Here is a 21641-nt window from a genome sequence, read left to right on the forward strand (position 1 = left end):
TTGTAATTTAGACAACAAAGATCCAGTATACATACAATATATACAAACAAAGCAATAACAAAGAGGAAGATGTCACACTGAATAAAAATATTGGCAGAGTAAAGTTTCATATAATGTTCAATATCTTCAGAAAAGTGTAATTATTATTATTATTATTATTTTTTTATTTTATAATTTTATATCTTTTTTTTTTTTTTTACTAAACACACAATTTATGGATAAACTACTTTTCTAGAATCATTACCAAATTAATTATGAATATGAAAAAAGTGTTGTCCTCTTTTCTTAGGAAATTGAAGAAACCAAACAACAAATTTTCCCCAAACAATGCGAAGTCTTTAAAGATATGATCCATGATGAATCTGCAAACATTTCAGGCACTTTTTACAGGCATTTCCTTGTGTGCTTGTGTGTGTTTTTGTTGTGAGCTGATTTTTGGCTTTTTTTTTTCTTTTTTTTTTTTTTTTTTGCTTTTTTAAAAAACTATTTTAAAGATTTTTTCTTGTACTTATCACTGATTTCTTGCAAATTTTGGGTCATTTCTAACTTGGTTTCTTATTGCGACCTTCCCGTGTTTTCGAAATGAAATTGAGCCAGTTTTTTTAGGTTTTAAGGGGTTAAGTAAGATTTTTTTTTCTTAAAGTAGATTTTAAAGTGTATATACACAAAAAATATTTTTTTTAAATATATGAATCTCAGCTGTTACCCACTGTCCCACTTTTCCAGTATTCTCCATAATGATTGGCAGGATATGAATCATTTTTTGCAGGAAACTTCCTTAACTTTATTCACAGTCAGATATTTAAGAGGAAGCATCCAAACCTTCTTCCTGCATCTGACTGGTCTTTTTGTCGCTTGTGCCTGTCGGTGACAATATTTTTTTTCAGGGAACAAGAGAGAGAGCGATGAGTTGGGTGTTATTAACCCTGCCTCCATCCTGCAGGCCATCCACTCGCATGGCTCCTCCCGCCCCCTCCTGGCACTGCGCTGCGCTCATCAATAGGGGAGCACATTTGAATAATGTGTGAGCACTTGGACTGGAGCCAATCAGCTGTCAGAGGACCGTGATAAATCGCAATGCATTATTGATAATAATAATTACGTTGACATGCGCATTTCTACTTGAGGGGCTAATTTTCCCCGAAGAATTTGTTGAAGAAGGAGAGGAAAATTTGTTGGCAACTCTTTGCTCCCTGATGGTTGCACCATGTCGAGGCGCAAGCAAGCCAAACCGCAGCACATCAACTCGGACGAGCCGGGCTCGTTAGAAAACGGTAAGTTTAACGCACCAGATATGAGAGTTAGTCACCCAAAAGTTCTCCGGCAGCTTCGCCACGCCGTGGAGCCAACTATCGACGCTTTTTCTCAAAGTTGGGGCTGCCTTTTCTACACGGCTCCCCTCGCACTTTGACCTGTTGCTGTCCGCCTGAGTTGACCAGGAGTAAAACTTCAGTCATGGAAGCGACATATTCAGAATGATTTTAACACAATACAGGTGGTGCGCGAGGAGCGTTTTTTTTTTTAAATGCGCCACTGTAACATTTTACTTTGTACACATTAAATACAGTTTTAACTACAAAGTGTTTAACTAATTAACTATTTCAATCCAAAATCGAACATTGTCGAGTATAGATGTAGTTTCGTGGGAAAAATTCAAGTCGCTGAATTTGTCTGAACTCTATTTTTTGTTGCATTGGAGCTACCTGTTGATATTCTTTTTCTTTGATACAGTGTAGTCTAAGTGAGGACGCTGAGCTGCATAAATGGCTGTTTTTATGCGCATTTCACATATGTATATCATTTATATGTTTTTAATATCACTAACTTGTCAAATTCACCACGTTGGTGAACGTAATCGTTGGCAGATATTAGTGCGAACTTTTTTTCACCGAATTTGAAATGGGTATTGTTACAGTTTCTATTGTTTGTTGTGAATTTCATGATTCACATTTCTACCTGGAAATGTTGCTGTAATATGATGTTAATATTTTAATTGTTATTTTTTTAGACTGAATTTGTTTATAAATGTGCTCCAACGTTGAGTTTTTCAACAAAGGTTCCCAAAAACTGTATGAAATGTGACTCTGGAGTAAGCTGACCTAAAGGCAATAAATCCCCCAGTTTAATGCATGACTGTTTCCTTTGGTACATATGTGGAGAGGTGGGGGATGGAGCAGTGGCCTTTTTTTGTGGAGACTGGGTGGGGGTGCGTTTTGGTGTTGCCATATGCAAGCTCCCGTCGCTGCGGGCGTAAAGCTCACCTTATATTTAGGAAACTTTGGTTAAAGCGGTGTATTAAGCGCCACTGCGTGTTCTCGTGTGTATTTTTTAATGTAGAATATCGCTGTCTGATGATACTCTACACAGTTTAGGAACCACACAAGCCCATGTATTGAATGTTTAATCTGACCTCGTGTCATGTACCCCACCAAAGGTGATCTGATTCAGGTCACGCGCCGTCAAGTGGTAAACCAGAGCGTTGCCTCCTTATTGTTATTTCATAATCGACATCTTGTGATTTGATTGGAAAGAGTAGTATCATAGTCAAACGTTATTCTTTTTTGTTTGCCGCTCTTATCAAAGTTAATTGTATTAAGATAAGAGCGGCTGCATTATGGTGCGTAAATGTGTGTGGCCTTGTCCTGCGTGCTGTTTCCCTAAAACATCAGAATTGTAAAACAACTTTTCTTGTGACACCTTCAATGCCTCCTGGTGAGCAATTAACAAGTCCAACAGTTTCCTTTGGCAAATGCAAACAGGTGGTCTAGCCCCTTTTCTCTAAAGCATTAGCATTTAACAATACACCCAGTTGTGAAATGGCCTCTTGGTTAGCAGACAAATTAAAATGCCCATTTTGGAGCACTTATCAGGCTTTCAGGGGCTGTGAAAATGCTTGAAGGTAATCAACATTAAAATATCTCCTTTCTTTTCTTCTTTTTTAGACTGTGTTTGCATAGTAAACTTCATTTTTTTTTCTTGCCTACTCTTTCATATCACCTGGGAGCTCAAATTTAAATTTAAGTGATAGATTCATTGCTGTGGAAACCTAGATTCACATTTTACAGTGTTTTAGTTTGGTTTTGGTCACAAGTTTTGCTCCACATGTGGCTCTGGAAACATATCTGATCTTTAGCAAGTGCTTGGTGGACCATTTCAGAAACACAGTAATTTAATGCCCATGGCTCTTTGTCTTTCTGGACATTGTTCTGGTGATGTCAAAGGTAGATGATTGCCCTCTGCTGGCCCTGCAGGCAAATTCAAAGTCCTTAACAGCTGTGTGCAGTGAGCTGCAGGGACAAAAGAAAAGGAACATCCTGAAGGATTATACAATGACTACAGCACTGAAGCCGAAATCATACCACAGAAGCAAATCAACATCGTGTCACAATTTCTGAGTTTGTTTATTTATAATTTTCTAGAACAAGTCAAAATTATCTGATATCACCTTTATACATTTCTATTTTTTTCTCTAAATGTAATCTGAATTTTTTACAAAACAAGACATTTGAGGACATCATCTTAGGCTTTTAGAAACACAGACTGACATTTTTTTTTTACCCTTTTTATAAAATACTATAAAATACTGTATAGGCTAAACAAATAAAAGATTAATTGAGAAAGTAATCATCAGATTAATCAAATGTGTAATTGTTAGTTGCAGCTCTGAGAATGAAGCTCAGTTTCTGTCCCACTTAAGGAGATATAAGGGATGTACTTTCAGTAAAATGACAAATGAAAATCCTGTATCCTCTCGTTTCAGGGATTCTTCCAGATGATCAGACTGAGGTGACTGAAAACGAAGTGAAGAGGATCAGGATGGATGAGACCAGGGTTTGCACCAAGTGTTGTGCCGAATTCTTTGATGAAGCCGAATTCCTTGAGCATGAGAAAAATTGCACTAAAAGTCAGCAAGTGCTCATCATGAAAGACGGCGATGGCAACGAAGTGCCTGAGGAATATTCACAAGGCTCACCTGAAGGCCTCACGAGTGACCACGACGACAGCCAGTCCAGCAGTCACTCCTTATCAAACGTCAATACAGACCACCTGGAAAGAATGGAGGAAGAGTCCAGTGTGAACGCAGAGGACGCAGGACAGCAGGAGACGGAAATGCCTGTGAGCCCTGAGATGTCTTTCCACCAATCGCACAAAATGCAAGATTCAAATGTCACTCTGGAAACCATTGCAGACACCAAAGTGGCTGTCTCCCAACATATTTCAAATACTACACCCCTTACCTCGTCACAAGAAGTCATGCAGGCCATCCCGATGATCCTGGAACAATTAGTCTGCCTCCAGCAACAGCAGCTGCAGCAAATCCAGCTCACAGAACAGATCAGGATCCAGGTAGCGATGATGACTCCACAGGGTCTCCAGTCATCAGTAGGGGCAGCGATGGACCCTCTGAAAGCCCTCGGTGCACATCTCTCTCAACAACTTTCTGCTGCAGCAGCTTTGATAGGAAAAAGGACCGGCAGTCAGAGCCTCTCTATGGAGACAATGAAGCAAGGTAAACTACCTCTGCCCACTGGCATCCCTACCTCTCTGAATGGAGGACTGGTGACTTCTAAAACAGACATTTTGAAGGGCATTTCAGATCTGCCAAACCGTTTACCAGCACAACTGCAACAGTCAGGTGTCATAGGTTATTCCAGTACCTTCAACGGCATCCAAGCAGGGATTGAATCCACTAAAAAAGTGAAGACGAAGATGCTGAACCCGCCACTAGAATCAAAGGACGGCAACTCGTTATACAAGCACAAGTGTAAATACTGCGGAAAGACCTTTGGCAATGACAGCGCTCTCCAGATACACTTGCGTTCTCACACTGGCGAGAGGCCCTTCAAGTGTAACATTTGTGGCAACCGGTTCACAACCAAAGGAAACCTTAAAGTGCATTTCCAGAGGCATAAAGACAAGTATCCTAACATCAGCATGAACCCGCATCCTGTGCCAGAACACCTTGACAACATTCCCACCAGCAGCGGCATACCCTTTGGCATGTCTGTGCCCATGGATGAGTCCAATATGACCGACATCAAGCCTATGCTCAGCCATCCTGCTGCCGGCTTCCACCCATCACCCGTACCAGGATTCAAGACATATGACGGCTTTGCAGGAGACCCATTTTCTCAGAGACCCTCCCCTTCAACAAGTGATGGCTCCCCATCGGTTTCTGCTAATGTGTTTGGCCAAGAACCAGGAGTGGATCCGAATCAGAAGGATGCTAAAGAATTGCTCGGAGCGCTGCATCATATGAACGGTAACGCCCTCATAGGAGAACAAAGCTCTGGTACTGCAAAACTTCAGCAGATGGTAGATGGCCTGGACAAGAGGACCAGTGACCCCAATGAGTGTGTGATCTGCCACAGGGTCCTCAGCTGCCAGAGCTCGCTCAAAATGCATTACCGAACACACACCGGCGAGAGGCCCTACAAGTGCAAAATCTGTGGTCGTGCATTCTCCACCAAGGGTAACCTCAAGGCCCATTACGGAGTGCACAGGGCCAACACTCCTCTGAAGATGCAGCACTCGTGTCCCATCTGCCAGAAGAAATTCACCAACGCCGTGGTTCTGCAGCAGCACATTCGCATGCACATGGGTGGACAGATTCCCAACACCCCAATGCCAGAAAATCCGTTTGAGGCAGCAGAAGCAATGGAGTCATCTCTATCAGAGGAGAAGTCTATGGATATCACTGGTTTTGAAGCAAGCATGGAGGAACATGAGCCGGAGCTGAACTCCCAGAGGCCAAACGACACCTCTGATCCCATCCCACCTGCCTCTGAGGAATCACAAAAGCAAGCAGCCCCCGCTGGGTTTTCCAGCCTCGACGTTTTGAAGAATCTCACCTCTGCTCTCGCACTGAAACGACAGAGCAGCACCGCTTCGGAAAGCGAGGGAACATCCAAAGAATCCCCATCGGCTCCCAGAGAGCAGGAATATCAGAACGGCCGCAGTCCTGCCATTTCTGACTCTGCTGTGTCATTTCACTCCTCTTCCCCACTGAACAACATGAGCAGCAGCAAGTCTCCTGAGTCTGCTGTTGACGACTTTGCCCGCAAACCAGAGTCTGACGGTGGTGCTCAAGGTGGCAGTGAGTCGGGTGGAGCCCTGGACCTCACAGCATCCAGCAGCTTCACCCCCAGACCAATCAAAGAAGAGCCTGGCATACCATACACAAACGGAGATTATGGTGAGCTTGTTAGAAAAGTATTAGAATTTTAGAGGCTGTCATATTTGATGCTTAGATCTAATTTTCCACCTCTTATTCTGCAGTTCCCAGCAACATGTCCTTCATGAGAATACCATCAAGTCTGGCCAGCCTGGAGATGAAGATCCCTCCGGAGAATCCCATGGGCCCGCATGGTTTCATCAGCTCCCATATGCCTCAGGGAACAGCCATGCCATCGTCCATCTCCACAGCACCGCGACGATCAAGCAAACAGCACGTGTGTAACATCTGTGGCAAGAACTTCTCATCTGCCAGCGCCTTGCAGATCCATGAGCGCACTCATACAGGAGAGAAGCCGTTTGCCTGCAACATCTGCGGCAGGGCTTTCACCACCAAGGGAAATCTAAAGGTTAGTCATCGTTGTATGAAGCGCTCAATATGCTGTTTTCAAGAAGGGAAAAATATAGGGACTGTTTTGAATAGTGTACTTTCTGTTTATACTTTCAATAGGTACTGTAGTGGCCCTTATAAACTCAGACCGTCTTGCTCATACATCCTTTAATATTGAGATAAAACGACAACTCCATTTGCTGAGCTCGTCAGAGACGGATCTCAACCCGGAGACCTCTGCTGTTGTTACTTTGCAGTGTATAACTTCACTTATAACTGCATGCATTGCAGATTCTTACATTTTATATTCATGAAAAAAAAACAGCCACATATGCATTTCTCTACTTTTTCAATATTTGTTGTTCGTAGTCTTTAGGATTATTTTGTTTACCTGAACAATTTGTATTTCTGTTATTACCATCCGACTCATCATCGGTCACTTAATACACTGTGATCCGTCATTGCGGCTTTTAAAAGCTGTCAGTGAGCCGTCATCAGAGGATTGCTGTTCAGAGAAGCCAGAATAGCATGCTTGCTTGCAAACTGCAAAATCTGACTGGATGTAGTTGAACATCCTGGTATTTTTGGCATACTGCATTTGACATATTGGGGCATACATACATACATACATATATTTTTTCGCCATACTATATAGTACAGGTATTGAAACAGACAGATAATAAGTGTTGAGATGGAATTGTAATTGAGTGCGTCTTTTCTTTAGGTGCATATCGGCACTCACATGTGGAACAACACATCACGGCGGGGCCAGCGTCTGTCTCTGGATAATCCCATGGCGTTGATGGCAATGAGCTCCGAGGCCAAGATGTTGCCAGAAATTATGCAGGCCCCCAAAGAACTGGGTGCCCCGCCAATGAACTTTGACCAGTCTCTGTGGAACCAGTATGCTGCTGCCTTCAGTGGGGGCCTGACCATGAAGACCAATGAAATTTCAGTCATCCAGGGAGGTGGCATCCCGCTCCCTGGGAGCCCTGCCGGCGGGCCTCTGATTGGATCCACCGGAGGCCTCATGAAGATGGATGGATCCCACTCTGGCTTGCCTGCCACCATGGCTGAAATTGAGAAGAACAGCTCAGAAAGTGTGCCAAAATCGCAGTTCCCACATTTCATGGAGGAGGGTAAAATTGCAGTTAATTAGGCGTTTTTTTTCTCCAGTCAGTTTACCACCTGAACTCTTTTTTTGAATGTCTCCCATTTAAATGAGGTACAATCAACATTCAGAGAACACCTTGTAGAATCTGCTTAGATTGGTTGAATTTTCTCGGTAACTTCATTGCAGCTCTCTCCCCTCCTGATCTGAACAATTCTCAAGTGTTATTTTTAGTTCAACTTGATATAACTACTGTAGTTGTGTTTTTATTTTATATAAATATATATGCGGGTATTTTTTTCCTGTGACTTTTGTTTTTTTTGCTGTCTATCCAGAAGTTTGAATGTATAACTTGAAACACTTGAAACTGCTTTAATTCAGACCGTCTCCTCGATGCTTTTTTTGAAGGATTTCGACTTTAATAGGAAGTTTCAGGGCATGACCTTTTACGGACACTGTGTCTCAGTGTTCGGAAATAATGGTTTAGTTAACCGTATGTATCTAGAATGACTACTTTCCCTCCTATTGTGTGCCATAGATTTTATGACATTGTACATTTTTTGTAGTGGTAAATGTCATCAGCGTGTCATTTTGAAGGGGCTTTTGATCAGATTGTTCCAGCATATGTCCATTAAATAAAGGTGCAACAATACAGTCATCCGTTTGGGATAATGTAGGTTTCAAACAGGCTTTAATCATCGGTGCATCAGTGCTAAGATACAGTAAACTCCAAGCTTTTGCCAAGTGCCTAATTTGAATGTTACAATGTTGCTGTTGTCTTTCACTGCACCATAATGTTATCACAAAGGCTGTTAGACTGATACATTTGTGTGTTGTACTGTGTAACATTGTATTTCATATTTTCACCAATTTACAAAAGTCAGTTTTCCCTAAAATGTTTTGCAGAGTCAAATTTAGTTGGCTGAGCTCCGAAAGTGTTCTCATGCCTGCACTTTATTTCAGGTTTTAGTTCAATTTCCATCTTGTAGTTACATTTCACTGCTTTTATTGTGATGGCTGACCGAGGGGAAAAAAGGCAAATCAACTATTTTGTTAACTTTTCCTCTCTGTCATGTTTTGTGTGAAACAACCGTCAGACCTTTTGTTTTCTAGGTAATCAATTTTGTAGCATCATTAATTTATTTATAATTCACAAAATGCTTGAGGTTAGGGGGTAAGTTCTACCTCGTTTAGATTTTAGTTGTCCTCCGCGCCCCCTACTCTCAAAGCAGCGTGCATTTTCCGATACATTCTCGAGTATACGATGAGACTTTCACTCTCAACCTGCTGAGTTGGAACAGTAATGAATGTATCACTGGACACTTTACACAACTCAGAATGGTCAGATCACTTTGTAGGCCCCCTGCTGTACATTCCTTATCGATATGCATTTGCCAAGTTGTGCCTTTCTTTAGCAAACCATGTCAAAACTGCTTTCAAGTTGGTCTCTACAATTCAAGTGATGTTGAGCCAATTTGGCCTGTTTACAATGTAAATGTCTTTTTTTTGTTTCGTTTTTGTTTTTTCAAATGTTTTCCTACACCTAAATATTTTCTGATTTTGAAAAATAAAATCAGGGTGACTTTTTCAAAACTTTTCGTGTCATTACTGAAGATCTGCACGATACCCAAGACCAAAACGCTCTCACAGTAGACTGGATTTGATTGTGTGACACTAGCCACTGAAATGCACCCTACTAATTTCTATGCCTGTAATGGCAGGTTTCAAGGTACATAAATTTCCAAATTTACATCAGTTCACCTTCAAATGACTCAAGTATTTTTTCTTGATACCACCAGGAGCCATTAATCCCTTGCTATTTTGCATTCTCCACGAGCAAGTATTTGCATCCAAAAAAGAAGCTCTCCAATCATGTGTCCATTCTGCTTCATGTCAACTACACAATGACCTTCTCAAATTTTGATACAATACTCTGCGTAAATGCAGTGTGCTCACACACTCACTTTACAACAGCTCTAAAGTAAACCCAACCATAGTCATAATATTTTAGTTTTAGTTTTGCATCAATGTTTCTTTTTGAACAGATTTCTAAATAGACAGAAAACTGCACGTTTTTCCGCACAGTGCCTCAGAAACATGTAAATACAGACCAAAGTGCATAGATGAGTAAAGTAAAATTAAACAAACACAAGTTTAAATACACTCTTCCAAACTTTTGAAAACAAAAAAAAAAAACATGATCTGGATGTAAAAAGGCATAAAATAATTAATTAAACCAGGAAAGAAAGTGGCAGAATTTCCCAAAGGCTTGACACTTTTATTGTTATTAATCAAACTGACAGACTTAAAAAGTGCTTTCAGTTCCAGGCGGAAAGATACAAACTTAGGATCTGACTTAAAGAGTTCCTGTTTGTGAATGACCAATTTAGCATTTAAAATAACAAAAATCATTACATTTTCAAGAGCGCTATTGTCTGGATGACCATAATAACAGATGACGTCCTTTAAGTTAAAGGAGCAGACTGAGTTGAAGGTTTGAATGAAGTTAAAAAAATTGTATCCAAATAGCTCAAGACAGGCCGGTTCTAGAGTGCTTTGGATGGGAGGCAGTAAGAGATGTTGATAATATGATAATTTCATGTTTTTATCCAAATCTTGTTGATAAATAAGCTCAATTTTGTGCATTTCTATGCACTATGGCAGTGATATTTAACTTACTGCCTGTGGGTCAAATGTGGCCCCCCAACCATTTTCTAATTCACAGTAAAAATAAAGTTATTCACACTGGGAATTAGTATACACAAGGTGCCAGAGTGCATAAAACAGCATTCAAATAGAGTTTGTTTATCAAAAAAAGTGCCAATGGAGGATCCTCTTCATAACAAAGAAATTCTAGCTAAGCAACTTATGCCCTTAAATCCTAGAATTGTCCCAAAATCCTGGAAATGTCCTAAAATCTTAGAAACATCTTAAAATTCTAGAAAGGCTCTAAATTCCTAGAAACATCCTAAAATCCGAGAAATGTTCTAAACTCATAGAAACTTCCTAAATCCTAGAAATGTCCTTAAATCCTTCAAACGTCCTAAAATCCAAGAAATGTCCCGAGAGCTGAGAGCCTAAAATCAGAGAAAGGTCATAAAATCGGAGTAACTTCCTAAATCCAAGAAATGTCCTTAAATCCAGGAAATGTCCTTAAATCATTCAAACATCCTAAAATCTGAGAAATGTCCTAAAATCCTAGAATTATCTTAAAATCCAAGAAAGATCATAAAATCACAGAAACTTCCTAAATCCTAGAAATGTTCTTAAATCCTAGAAATGTCCTAAAATTTTTGGGATGTCCTTAATTCCTATGTCCTTAAATCCTATACATGTATGGGCAAGTTGAGTATCCTTGCTTTAGTGACAATAACTGAAGTGAAAATTAAAAAATGCCTATGTTTGGCATTAGTGGGACAGGTGAAACATTTGGGGGGCCACTATCCCCCCGTGCCCATGTCTAGAAGCGGCCTTGATTCAAGAGGTTTTTGAGTAATGACGTCAAAACTACAAAAACAATGTTACAATTGCACCCGGTCTCCCCTATTCCCCAATAAATATACACAAAATCTATAAAATAGGCTTCAGCCCTTTTCCAAACAGTAACAACAGATATCTAAAATCCACATATAAGAAGACAAAGTGCGTGAGAGGCTCCTGCTGAGACAGTGCGTGCTCGCGTGCAGCTGCAGGCGCTCTGTAACCTGCTGACTGTCCTGACTGACAGCCGGGAGCCTCCGCCCAGTCACAGCCGCTTCAGCCGGGCTGCCTGCCTACAGCCCCCACCCGATACCCGGAGCTGCAGGAATGACCGACAATATCCCCCTACAACCCGTGAGACGACCGAAAAGACACGACAGTAAACACAGAAATGGGTAAGGGCGTTAAAACAGCACCGACATTTCAACACGCGGCCGTTTGTTTGTCGCTCGTCGGCGTGAAGTCGGTGTAGCCGTCAAACTGTTCACAGGAGCGCGTCGACATTGTGTCTAAAACTAGCTTAGCGGTGGCGGATTTTACCACTAAAATAGCAGTTAGGGGAGAAAACAACGGCTTTACGTGCTGATAAATATAATGCGACCATTCATGGTAGCTTGTAAGCTAGCTGTAGCTCCAGGAGACACCAGTGTTGTTCCGGGGTGCAGTTGGAACAAGTGCATTTGACGCCCATGTCAATATTTGCTCGGTAACGTTGGACTGTCAAAGAGCAGAAACTACGCAGAAATGGAGGCCCTTAGTTTATATACACCGTGTAGATTAACGTGCTGGATAAGTGATGCTTGTGTGGTGTTATTTTGACGAGCACATGAAGGGGCAGGCCTCCGTAAATGATGATGGAGAGCAGGGTACACACAGTGCTGATATGCAGCCAATAGATCAGGCTACCATGATGTCACCTGCTGTAACTACCACATACACAAAGACAAAAAATCTGGAAATGAGGTATCATAATGCAGAAATATACATTATTTTTTTGCAGTTCACAGCATAATTGATATTAAATTCTAATGCATCACAGTCACCTGTCCACCATCTGTAATTTTGCACACTCATTTAGCTGTTTATCACACCTAGCTAAAGCTAATGCAGTCTAATACAAAAGTCCTGCAATAAATTCACATTTTTTTAAAGGAAATAATGTTTACTTTTCAGTTAAGTTTTACATTGGTCGGGTGTGCTAAATGATAGAAACAATTCAGTTCAGTTCAGGGACGCTTTACTGGCATGATCATAGTGAAACAGTTGTTTTGAAAGAGTTGTTGTACAGAACAAGAACAATAACTATAACATCATTGTCTAAAGCAGACTGAACATATGTTTGGACATCAGCAACAATATAAAGACAACAACAACAAAAAAACCAATGATAACACAGATAATAAAATACTAATTATAGTAATAATAAAAATAATAATAATAAACACCTGGCTGTATAGCCATATGCAGTTCACACGAACTGCAACTGCAAAACTACAACGATTAATCAATTAGTTTTCAACTGTGAAATGAATCACTGACTAGTTCGATAACTGATTTATTGATTTGAGTTATTCTTCCAAGAAAGACATGCCAATATTCTCTAATTTCAGCTTGTTAAATGTGAGTATTTTCTGGTTTATCTCCTCCTCTGTTGCTGAAAATCTTTGGGTTGTGGACTAAATAAGACTTTTAAAGGCGTGACTTTGTAAGTTGGTTAATCAGTAGGTCGGCTGACAGAAAATTAATTGGCAAAGATAATGAATAAATGAATTGTTTGAGTCATTTTTAAATGACTCAAACAATAATGAACTGGTTTTGGGGGTTAAATGGGAGGATTAGTAGATTTTGAACAACTGTTGGTTGGACAAACAAGACATTTGAATATGTCAACATAAGTTCTACGAAATTTTAATAAACATTTTTTTTAACTGCCTTTTGTTTTTTATAGAATTAAAACAAGGGTAAGCCTAGCGTGATGATCCCTCTTTATGTTGTTGGAGTGGTATTTTATGCTGTAAACAAATAATTTAGAGACTATTTAGAAAAACAACTAATAGCAAAAGTAAAGTGTCATTTTCACAGCAGAAAATTTGACTTGACATTGTGGGAATAATACAGGCGTAGCTAATATCATAAACGATGATCCAGCAGGTCTCTGCAGTGAACCAGCAAGCACAATACTAGGACCCTGAAACTGAAGCAGCTAATTACAGTTCAGCCATCATTAATTGTATTATTTACACCTGTGCTTTTCCTGCAGTGACAGTTCAAAATGTCTTCTGTGTCATTGGTTGTTACTGAAGGTTAGCTGTCTCTGCGAGAGACTTCTGGTTTTAAAAAAGAGCGACATGAGGATTATTTTGCTCAAGATTACAGAAACCAGGAGTTTCCTCAGAACGACAGAGCCCATTTTTGTTGCAAGAAGTGTAACTTTAAATACAGTATATATCATACATATGTGGGTTTGATATCACAATATGTTTGGTTGTTTCCTGGATTCAAGCTATACTAACAACTGTAGCATACTTATTTTGTGGGCTCATTTAGCTTTTATTCATCAGAGAAGATGAAGATAGACATAAAAGAGGGATAGAAAGAAGGGACGACATGCAGCAGAAGGCTGGGAGTCGTAATCAATCACAGCCCGCTGCTGAAACTCAGCCTTTTGTACATGGGGTGCACACACTAGGTGAGCTCCCCATATGATGCACTATCTACATTAGATGGCGGTCAGCATGTCCTCGGTTTGGAGAAGCAGACAGAGTACCACCACAGAAGCTCAGCAATGTACTGCTGTTGATGGAGGCAGCTGCAAAACATATTTTAACCTAAAAAAAAATCAATATCAGTTTAAGTGTACACTATATTTAGAATATTTTCACCTCTTTACCTTGCTGTTAGACAGCCATTTTCAGTGGGGAACTGGAAGTGTTATCTATGTTCTTATTAAAGCCATCACACTCCTTTGACAAAAATAGTTTAAGGCAGAAAACACAGAAGCTGCTGGTCTACCACTGACTTGATTTGGTTTTGGTTTGGAAAATCCACAATAATTTCAACAGTTTCTGGCTGTGAAAAAAATATGAGAGCTATATTAAACATGCATGCTTACTTTATAAATCACCTAAAATTTTGAAAGAAAGAAAATTTTCATTATTTTCTGTAAAAATGGTCAAACATTTTGAAAGGAAAAAAATGGCCAAGTTAAAAAAAGAGAAAGAAAACATGCCTTTCTACATAAATAAATAAATATATATGTAAAAATTGCCCAAATGTCATTTTTTTTAAATTGCAAAAAAAAAAGAAAAAACACAATTTGCCTTAAAGTTGTGGAAAATTCATGTAAAATTATTGGTAAAATGTGTATGAACGGTTGCATTCTCAATATAGCTTTTGTGATGGTACTGCTGCCTGCTTCTCCAAACTGCCGATCACCATTTACTGCATGTTTTACACACTGAGTATTGATAAGTACGCTACAAAAAATCTTAACTATCCCATCGAGGAGGACAGAATTCCTTATGTTTGGTGTCCCGTTCATAGCAGGGCCGTGACAAAGTTAACTAATTAAAAATTAACCGCAGTAGAAAAGTTATCAGGTTTGGCGGACAGCTGTTGAACAGTGAATATTGTTATGCTGTTTTAAAAAAACTGAGTCATCTGTCATAAAACGAAAGTTTCCTCAATTTCCTCATTTTGTCTGCACCAAACACAGGCTATATGTTTGTCAAGCCTCAATTTTGTTTACAGGAAGTGTTTTAAAACTTAGCAAGTAGTTCAATTATTAATCTCCAGGTCACTGGGCTCTTGGTTTATTGATACTGAATGTGTTGTTTGGGTTGAGCGAAGGGAGTGTCCTCCCTTTTCCAGGTGAGGTTAATATTTATTTTGTAAGGCTTGATTTCTTCAGTCTCCACGATCATGCTCCTGTAGCTCAGTCTGATCTGTGGGTTTGTAGCTGCAATAAGCAACACATTAACTAAGAGATGTGAGAGGGAATTCATTAAAAATGGAGCTCGACAGCTTTTCACAATAACACGCAGGATTACGGGTCAAACTGCAGAATCTTCTTTTTAAAGTAGCTTAAATGAATCAACTAAATTCTAAATATTTTTTTCTTTTTCATGTAACTCTGTTTCCCAGCACGCTACTGAACGAAATAGTGAGATTGAGTGTGTGAATCCCTGACTTCCTTCCTTGCAGGTGCTGCCCGTGGTCGAGATGCTGTGGCATGGGAGACTTCCGTCCCCGCACCGTGTGGCTCGGCCACCCAGAAAAGAGGGAGCAGAGGTACCCGAGGAATGTCATTAACAACCAGAAGTACAACTTCTTCACCTTCCTGCCTGCGGTTAGTGTCACTCAAAGGTCACCCCTCCAACCTCCCTCCCCTTAACCCCCGAAATCACCACCCACCTCTCTCAGCCTGGCTCTGATTCACTGTCACTTGTTGGACACATTTCCCATTGAGGCGATCCTAACGTGAGGAATCATCATCATGGCTGACATCGTGCACCACCCACTGGTGCCAGCAAAGTGGGTGGTCACTGTCGTGTCTGACTCATTTTAAATCACTGTAGAAAGAGGATTGCATCAGGCTGATCTGATTCCAGATCATTCGATTAATAATTTAGTCTTTGCATTGACTGAAAGTAAGAAAACGTGCCCATTAGAACTTCAAAATAGGAAGATTTGAAATTATCTAAAAATGCAGAAAATACTCACACATCAACTTTCGGTTGATCTACAAATGATCTCAGCTCTACATCAAATACAAACCGCCTCAGCTTTGAGTGTTTGTTTTTTTAGGCTTACTTTTCTTTAGTTTACTCTAATAATATTGCAGTCTTGTTTGCTTATTCGTTAGTCTAATCCCAAATGACTACATGTTAGCAAGCCTCTCAATGCTTAGACGCTGATTACATTTTTACTTTTGTGACTTGTGCCGAAGGGCATTTCCTGACAGATGCAAAGTTTGCACTGTATCAGCCTGATGTGTAGGTGAGGCTTCGGTTGACGTGTTGACAGTATGAAGAGATCATTAGTCACTTCATATAAAGTGGAATTTCTCTTGTTAGAATAAAAGTTCCTTGCCAGACATGTTTTAAAGTATGTGAAAGTGCTCTGCTCTGATTAATATTTTGTTTAACATGGTTTTCCCACATAAAAAGTAAGTAAGTAAAACGTGAGGGGCTGGATGCAGATCTACTCTTTTTTCTCTTACTGTGAAGTTCTGGATTTGGCCTTGTGCTCCGTCCATCCCGCTGCTTGTGCTAGCTGGGTTGAAGTCAAAGAGCTGTGCAATTCACCTTAATTAGGTGAATTGATATTAGATGGCTAACATTGGTTTAAGAGGAGACACTGAAGAGATTCAGCCATGCATGTGAGTCATGAGGAGTCTGTTGTGCAGCAAATGTGATGACTTGTATACATATCAGAGTGCTATGTGTAGTTAGGATCTTTTATTTGTTTATGTCGTTTGCTAGCGTGTAACTGACAGTTACTGTTGCTGTTAGTGGTGAAACATACAATAATATCTGCTACGATGTTAGTTTCCATTAAAGATATGCGCAAAACTTAAGGAATATTTTAAAAATGTTGATAAAACACATTTGCGAGATGATTGTGTTTCCACTCAGTGATGATATGAGACTTCTCCACCCGCGATAACGCGTATACACACAAGAAGCATAGTGATGGATGTTAAAAACATTAGCAGGTTTATTTCTGTTGCAGCCACCGCACTAGCCGTCATTATTTCCAGTCAAAGGCGACATAGGGGTGTTATGTGAGCGATAATGGAAAGTAAAAAAAAAAGAAAAGAAACAATGTCACAGAGGAAGTGTGTATTCAGAACCTGTGGATGATCCACTCAACTTTTGAAAAGTTATGTGATGCAGTAACAGCTCTTGTAGCTCCTGCTGCATCATGAGGGAGCTTGTTCCTACCGACAAGCACATAGCCATAGCATCATGTGACCTATAAAAGTGTTTCCATTGCAGTTTTTCAAAATATGGCATTTTCGAATCATTTGAAATAAAACCTCATGCAAGCATAAAAACTTTTTTTGAGATAAATGTGTTTTTTTTCCAAATTGATGTTTCCATTAGGAATATTTCATAATTGCAATTTTAATTTGCGCATTTTGAGGGTTTATGGAAACCCGCCTTTTGTCATGTAATTACTTACTAGAGGTCTAATCAAAATTTGCAAAAAGAACGTTGGTGGACAGCTGCGGTCACATGAATGCGAATGTGGTTTGATTCATCTGTGTCAGCCTCCAGCAGTAAACGGGAGGGCTGGTAAGTGAATTTACCGTCCTTCTACTGCCAGTATGCGGTGAAACTAAAACTGAGAAGACACTTGAGGGTCCAGAGTGATTCTCTGTCAAATATAAGCAGCCGCAGCTGGTTTGACTTGAGTGTTTTGGACTGGACGGGAGTGTGGACCAAGAGATTATATTTTGTATGGAGCATGTCCTATGGCTGCACACGGACATCTGCACAGGGCAGAACATCACTCACGTGTGGGCTGATGACATTTATGTCACGCAGACCAAAGCGGACCCTTGCGGACCCTTGCGGATGTGGAAACTATGAATTGGCCTTAATGAGTCCACTCTGTACTTGAGGTTTCAGGTTTCTTTGCTGGTGTTGTGTCAAAGTCGCTTCCCCTGTTGATACTTGTTTCCTGTATTAGACAACAATTTTGACAAACCTAATCTAGCTCGCCAGCATACTTTTGAATCTCAGGTTTTAGGGAAGTGCACAGACATTACGCCATTTCAGTAGAGGAATGAGAAAACACCTCTCCAGTGACAAACTTTGTACAGATACAAGTCACTATGATCAGTGTCAGAAATGTAAGGGGCTATAAACAGAAGAGAAAAAAGACATTTATTTAGTGGAGAGGGACTGTGCGATCCTTGAAAGGTGACAAAGTGTGACAGATGGTTTTATCACATTTACACAAACAGCAGCATGGTCTCATAGCACCAGATCACATTCACATCCTCAGAAGAACATAGAAGAGAGAGATATGACTTAAGTTTGAAGTTTTTTTACATCGGTGGCACTTACTAAGCTGTCGTTTTTACTCTCGCATTTTCCCTGGCCTGATTTACATATGCATTTGTTTTCCAGACATTCAGTTGTCTTAAGATCTTATGCCTTTTTTTGTATATGAAGTCAGACATTGAAAGTAGCTCAGATTTGTTTGGAAAGCCGAAGACAAGAGCAGAGCCCTCTTTTGCATTGCAAATTGTGATGCTTTATATTGACTGTGGTTCAAGAAGTTCTTCTCAGGAAAACATATTGTCATCTTTGTGTTTGTGTGCATGCTTTCGTGTTCTCTACTCTCCGCTTACCAACAGATTTGGAAATGATGTACAGTAGCAATGTGAAGACACAAGTTTTCCCTTGGTAGTAATCTTGCACACTGGTGGTAATGAAATTGAGCAAAGCTAAAGTGCGAGTGTTAATTTTGATAATGACACTACTAAAGGAAAAGTGACTATATTCTGCAGGTTCTTTATAAGGCCAATGAGGACAATAACTGTGGATAAAATTTGATTTCATGAGGATTTTTGCATCAATGCTTTTTTATGAGTCAAGTTTTTATTTAACTGAAATTTATCCAAAAACAGTTTCTCAATGCATTTTCCAGAAAATGTATTATTGATAGCAGCTAAAGATTATTTTCATTATCCATTCATTTGCAGATTATGCTCTCAATAAAACAATTCATTGTTTTGTCTGTAAAGTGTCAGAAAACAAAAAAAGCAGTTTCTTAAAAGCAAAGGTCAAAATGCTTCTCTTGTACAACAAACAGGCTGAACTCCTCACTCTTCCTTTGTAGAAGACAAAAAAACCCAGCAAATGTTTACATCTGAGAAGTAAACATCCTGTTCATATGTGGCATTTTTGCTTATAAATAATTAATCGATTATCCTGATAACTATACATAGCTGGGATGCCAGTTATGTCAATGGAATTATATTTCTCAGATTGGCAGTTTTAAAGTTTAAGAAACATTGTTAAAAGCATCACACGTGACATATTGAAATTGTGTTGAAACAATTGTTTTATGTACACGTGAAGTCATTTTTTTTCATAATAGATACGATTGATTTGTATTATGCCCAAGTTTAATAGCTCCCCCTCTCCAAGTGTACCCAAGTACACTTGCGCCATCATCTATGTGACATTTTTGTCGTGCTACTGTGTAGAAAAGGCACCGCAGCTGACCTGGGGACCGTCATCAGCAGGGCGAAGCTCTGCTCTGCGCCAGTGGAAGAGTTGCTGTCGGGTGCGGAGCTGTCTGCCGCTCGCTGGAGCTGTGACTGCAGGTCGAAGGTGGCACCGAAGGGTCTGTCCACGGCAACCTGCGCTGCTGTCTGAATTAGAGGCAGTTTTTAATTGAGACTGTTTCATAACAGGTTAAAAAACCCTTGTAGCTGCGTTAAATAGCAGTCCAATTTTTGTTCTTTGGTTTAGTTAATGTTCACACCTGATGCTAGTGTCCTGGAGTGTGCATAAAGACTGTCTTTGGATTTGGGCAATGATCAGGGTGCTGAGCCCGGGTACGGTACAAAATGTTCACACTAATCAAATGAACTTTATAGTCAAGTGTTTTGGGGTCCATTCATGATGTCAAAGTCCCCCAAAACAGAGTTGTAACAAGGCATATGGAGCCGAATAGTATCGAAACCAGTCGTGGCCTGGCAGTAAATGTCAGAAACAGTCATATGCTCAATAACTTGCCGCACAGCAAATATCTCACACTGTGCTTTTTTTGTTTTATGTTCACAGGTGCTGTTCAATCAGTTCAAGTACTTCTTCAACTTGTACTTCTTGCTCTTGGCCTGCTCTCAATTTATCGAGGAGCTACGCTTAGGTGCGCTCTACACCTACTGGGTCCCTCTGGTATGTAGCATTTCACTAACTGCTGATTATTATGGTTAACTGACATTTTTTTAAATACTATTGTGCATAGTCTGGCTTAGTATTTATATTTTTGTGATGGAAATACTCAGATATCCCACAAATGCAGTAGCACTATTACTCACATGTACCAAGTTGTTATTCTCTACTTTGGAAAACTTTTTAACTTAAATGTTTCTCTCTCTAGGGTCTTGTTTTGGCTATTACCATCATCAGAGAGGCAGTTGAGGAAATAAGATGCTACATGCGAGACAAAGAAATGAACTGTCAGATTTACAGCAAGCTTTCAACAAGAGGTAAGGATCCGAGGCTTTAAGAGGACAACACAGGTTATGTTTTGGTTGTGTTGATATCTGAACCACGTTGCTTATTTCTCAGCATCAGCGTCTATTAACTGTAGGAGGTTGGTCCTATTAAAACTTATTGGGGCTAGGGGAAATGGTGGGTAATTCAAAGCAGAGATGTAAAAGTGTACATAAGAGGCCTTGGTATAAAGTGCTACCAGCAATAAAAAGCAGGAGACCTCTTGTGGTTTCCATCACTTTTCCCCTTTGATGTGGCAGCTTGTTTTACCCATAAACACAATGACTGGTTGCCTCCATGATAGCGGCCCCCGTGCATATTTTGTGGTTTATAGAAAAATTTACGGTGTCAGAACTTGGTGTGTTGTTTTCTAGCATAGGAAGAAACTGGTTGAAGTTGAAGTAAGTTTTTTTGTTTCATCTATTAATTATTTTATCTATAAAATGAAGAAAAATTAAAAATGAAGGAAGATTTATTCAAATTACTCTTCTTATGCTAGCAGCAGTCTAAGAAGCAAATATATTTAGTTCACTAAGAAAAGAAAAGCAACAAATCTTTACATCTTTATATTTGACATTGACATTAATCAATTCTTATAGCTTTTTTAAATGTATTTATTTTTTTTAACAATTGCTAACAAGCATTACCTATACTCACATTGCTCAGGCATATGATTGGCTAACTAAAGGCTATTTTTGCAAAACTGTACACACTTACCACAAAACCTTACACCAGACCAGCAAAACATTACCTTATACAACTCCTGCAAAAACAAACAATTCTTGGAAAACTCTTAAAACTCTTCAGTATAGTGCACACAAGCCATCATTTGAATAAGCACACAAAGAATGTCTAGAAACAAAAAAAACACTGGCTTTTGCTTTTGCTGTGTACAGGGCAAAATGTTGTCACACTCATCAAACTACAAAAGTGCAGGAAAAGAAAACATTTGTGGTTCTGGCTGTAAGACTTCATCTACATCACACACAGTGTTGTCTTCGTTAGGAAGCACATGAGTCAATGTGGAAGACAATTGGCAAAATAGTGTAGCAATTTAGAGACCAATGTTTACAGTTTCGCTGGAAGTCTGTTATCAGATTACAAACTGAGTGTTAAGCATTGAGTTCTGGTGTTGTGTTGATTGTGTTTAGAGTTTTGAAAATGTGATTATAGATTGGACAAAAGTATGTCAGCGACTGTAAAGAAAAACTGACAACTTGTTTAACAGTCGCAGGCAAAGTTT

At 39.7% G+C, this 21641-nt stretch overlaps 2 protein-coding genes across 2 annotated transcripts in view; both read left to right on the forward strand.

The window, feature by feature from the left end:
* Nucleotides 1-1047: 1047 nt before the first annotated feature.
* sall4 (spalt-like transcription factor 4) lies at nt 1048-9216 on the forward strand. The gene is made up of 4 exons (XM_042492129.1): nt 1048-1274; nt 3761-6196; nt 6280-6584; nt 7290-9216. The coding sequence occupies exons 1-4, from the start codon at nt 1208-1210 to the stop codon at nt 7722-7724; spliced, it is 3243 nt and encodes a 1080-aa protein (XP_042348063.1). The 5' UTR covers nt 1048-1207; the 3' UTR covers nt 7725-9216.
* Nucleotides 9217-11360: 2144 nt separating this feature from the next.
* Nucleotides 11361-21641, forward strand: part of LOC121946787 (probable phospholipid-transporting ATPase IIA) — a 49652-nt gene continuing 39371 nt past the window's right edge. Inside the window, exons 1-4 of the mRNA XM_042491540.1 lie at nt 11361-11551; nt 15360-15504; nt 19964-20077; nt 20283-20391. Of these exons, the coding sequence (XP_042347474.1) occupies nt 11484-11551; nt 15360-15504; nt 19964-20077; nt 20283-20391 (436 nt within the window). The 5' untranslated portion in view covers nt 11361-11483. The remainder of the gene's footprint in view (nt 11552-15359; nt 15505-19963; nt 20078-20282; nt 20392-21641) is intronic.

The sequence above is a fragment of the Plectropomus leopardus genome, chromosome 8 (assembly GCF_008729295.1).
Source record: "Plectropomus leopardus isolate mb chromosome 8, YSFRI_Pleo_2.0, whole genome shotgun sequence".
Lineage (NCBI taxonomy): Eukaryota > Metazoa > Chordata > Actinopteri > Perciformes > Serranidae > Plectropomus > Plectropomus leopardus.

Bases quoted from the DNA above. Each gene is read 5' to 3' on its own strand.
- sall4 (XM_042492129.1), top strand. From the start codon at position 1,208: ATGTCGAGGCGCAAGCAAGCCAAACCGCAGCACATCAACTCGGACGAG. The intron at 6,197-6,279 runs GTGAGCTTGTTA...CTTATTCTGCAG, and splicing joins ATACACAAACGGAGATTATG to TTCCCAGCAACATGTCCTTC. The intron at 6,585-7,289 runs GTTAGTCATCGT...TCTTTTCTTTAG, and splicing joins CCACCAAGGGAAATCTAAAG to GTGCATATCGGCACTCACAT.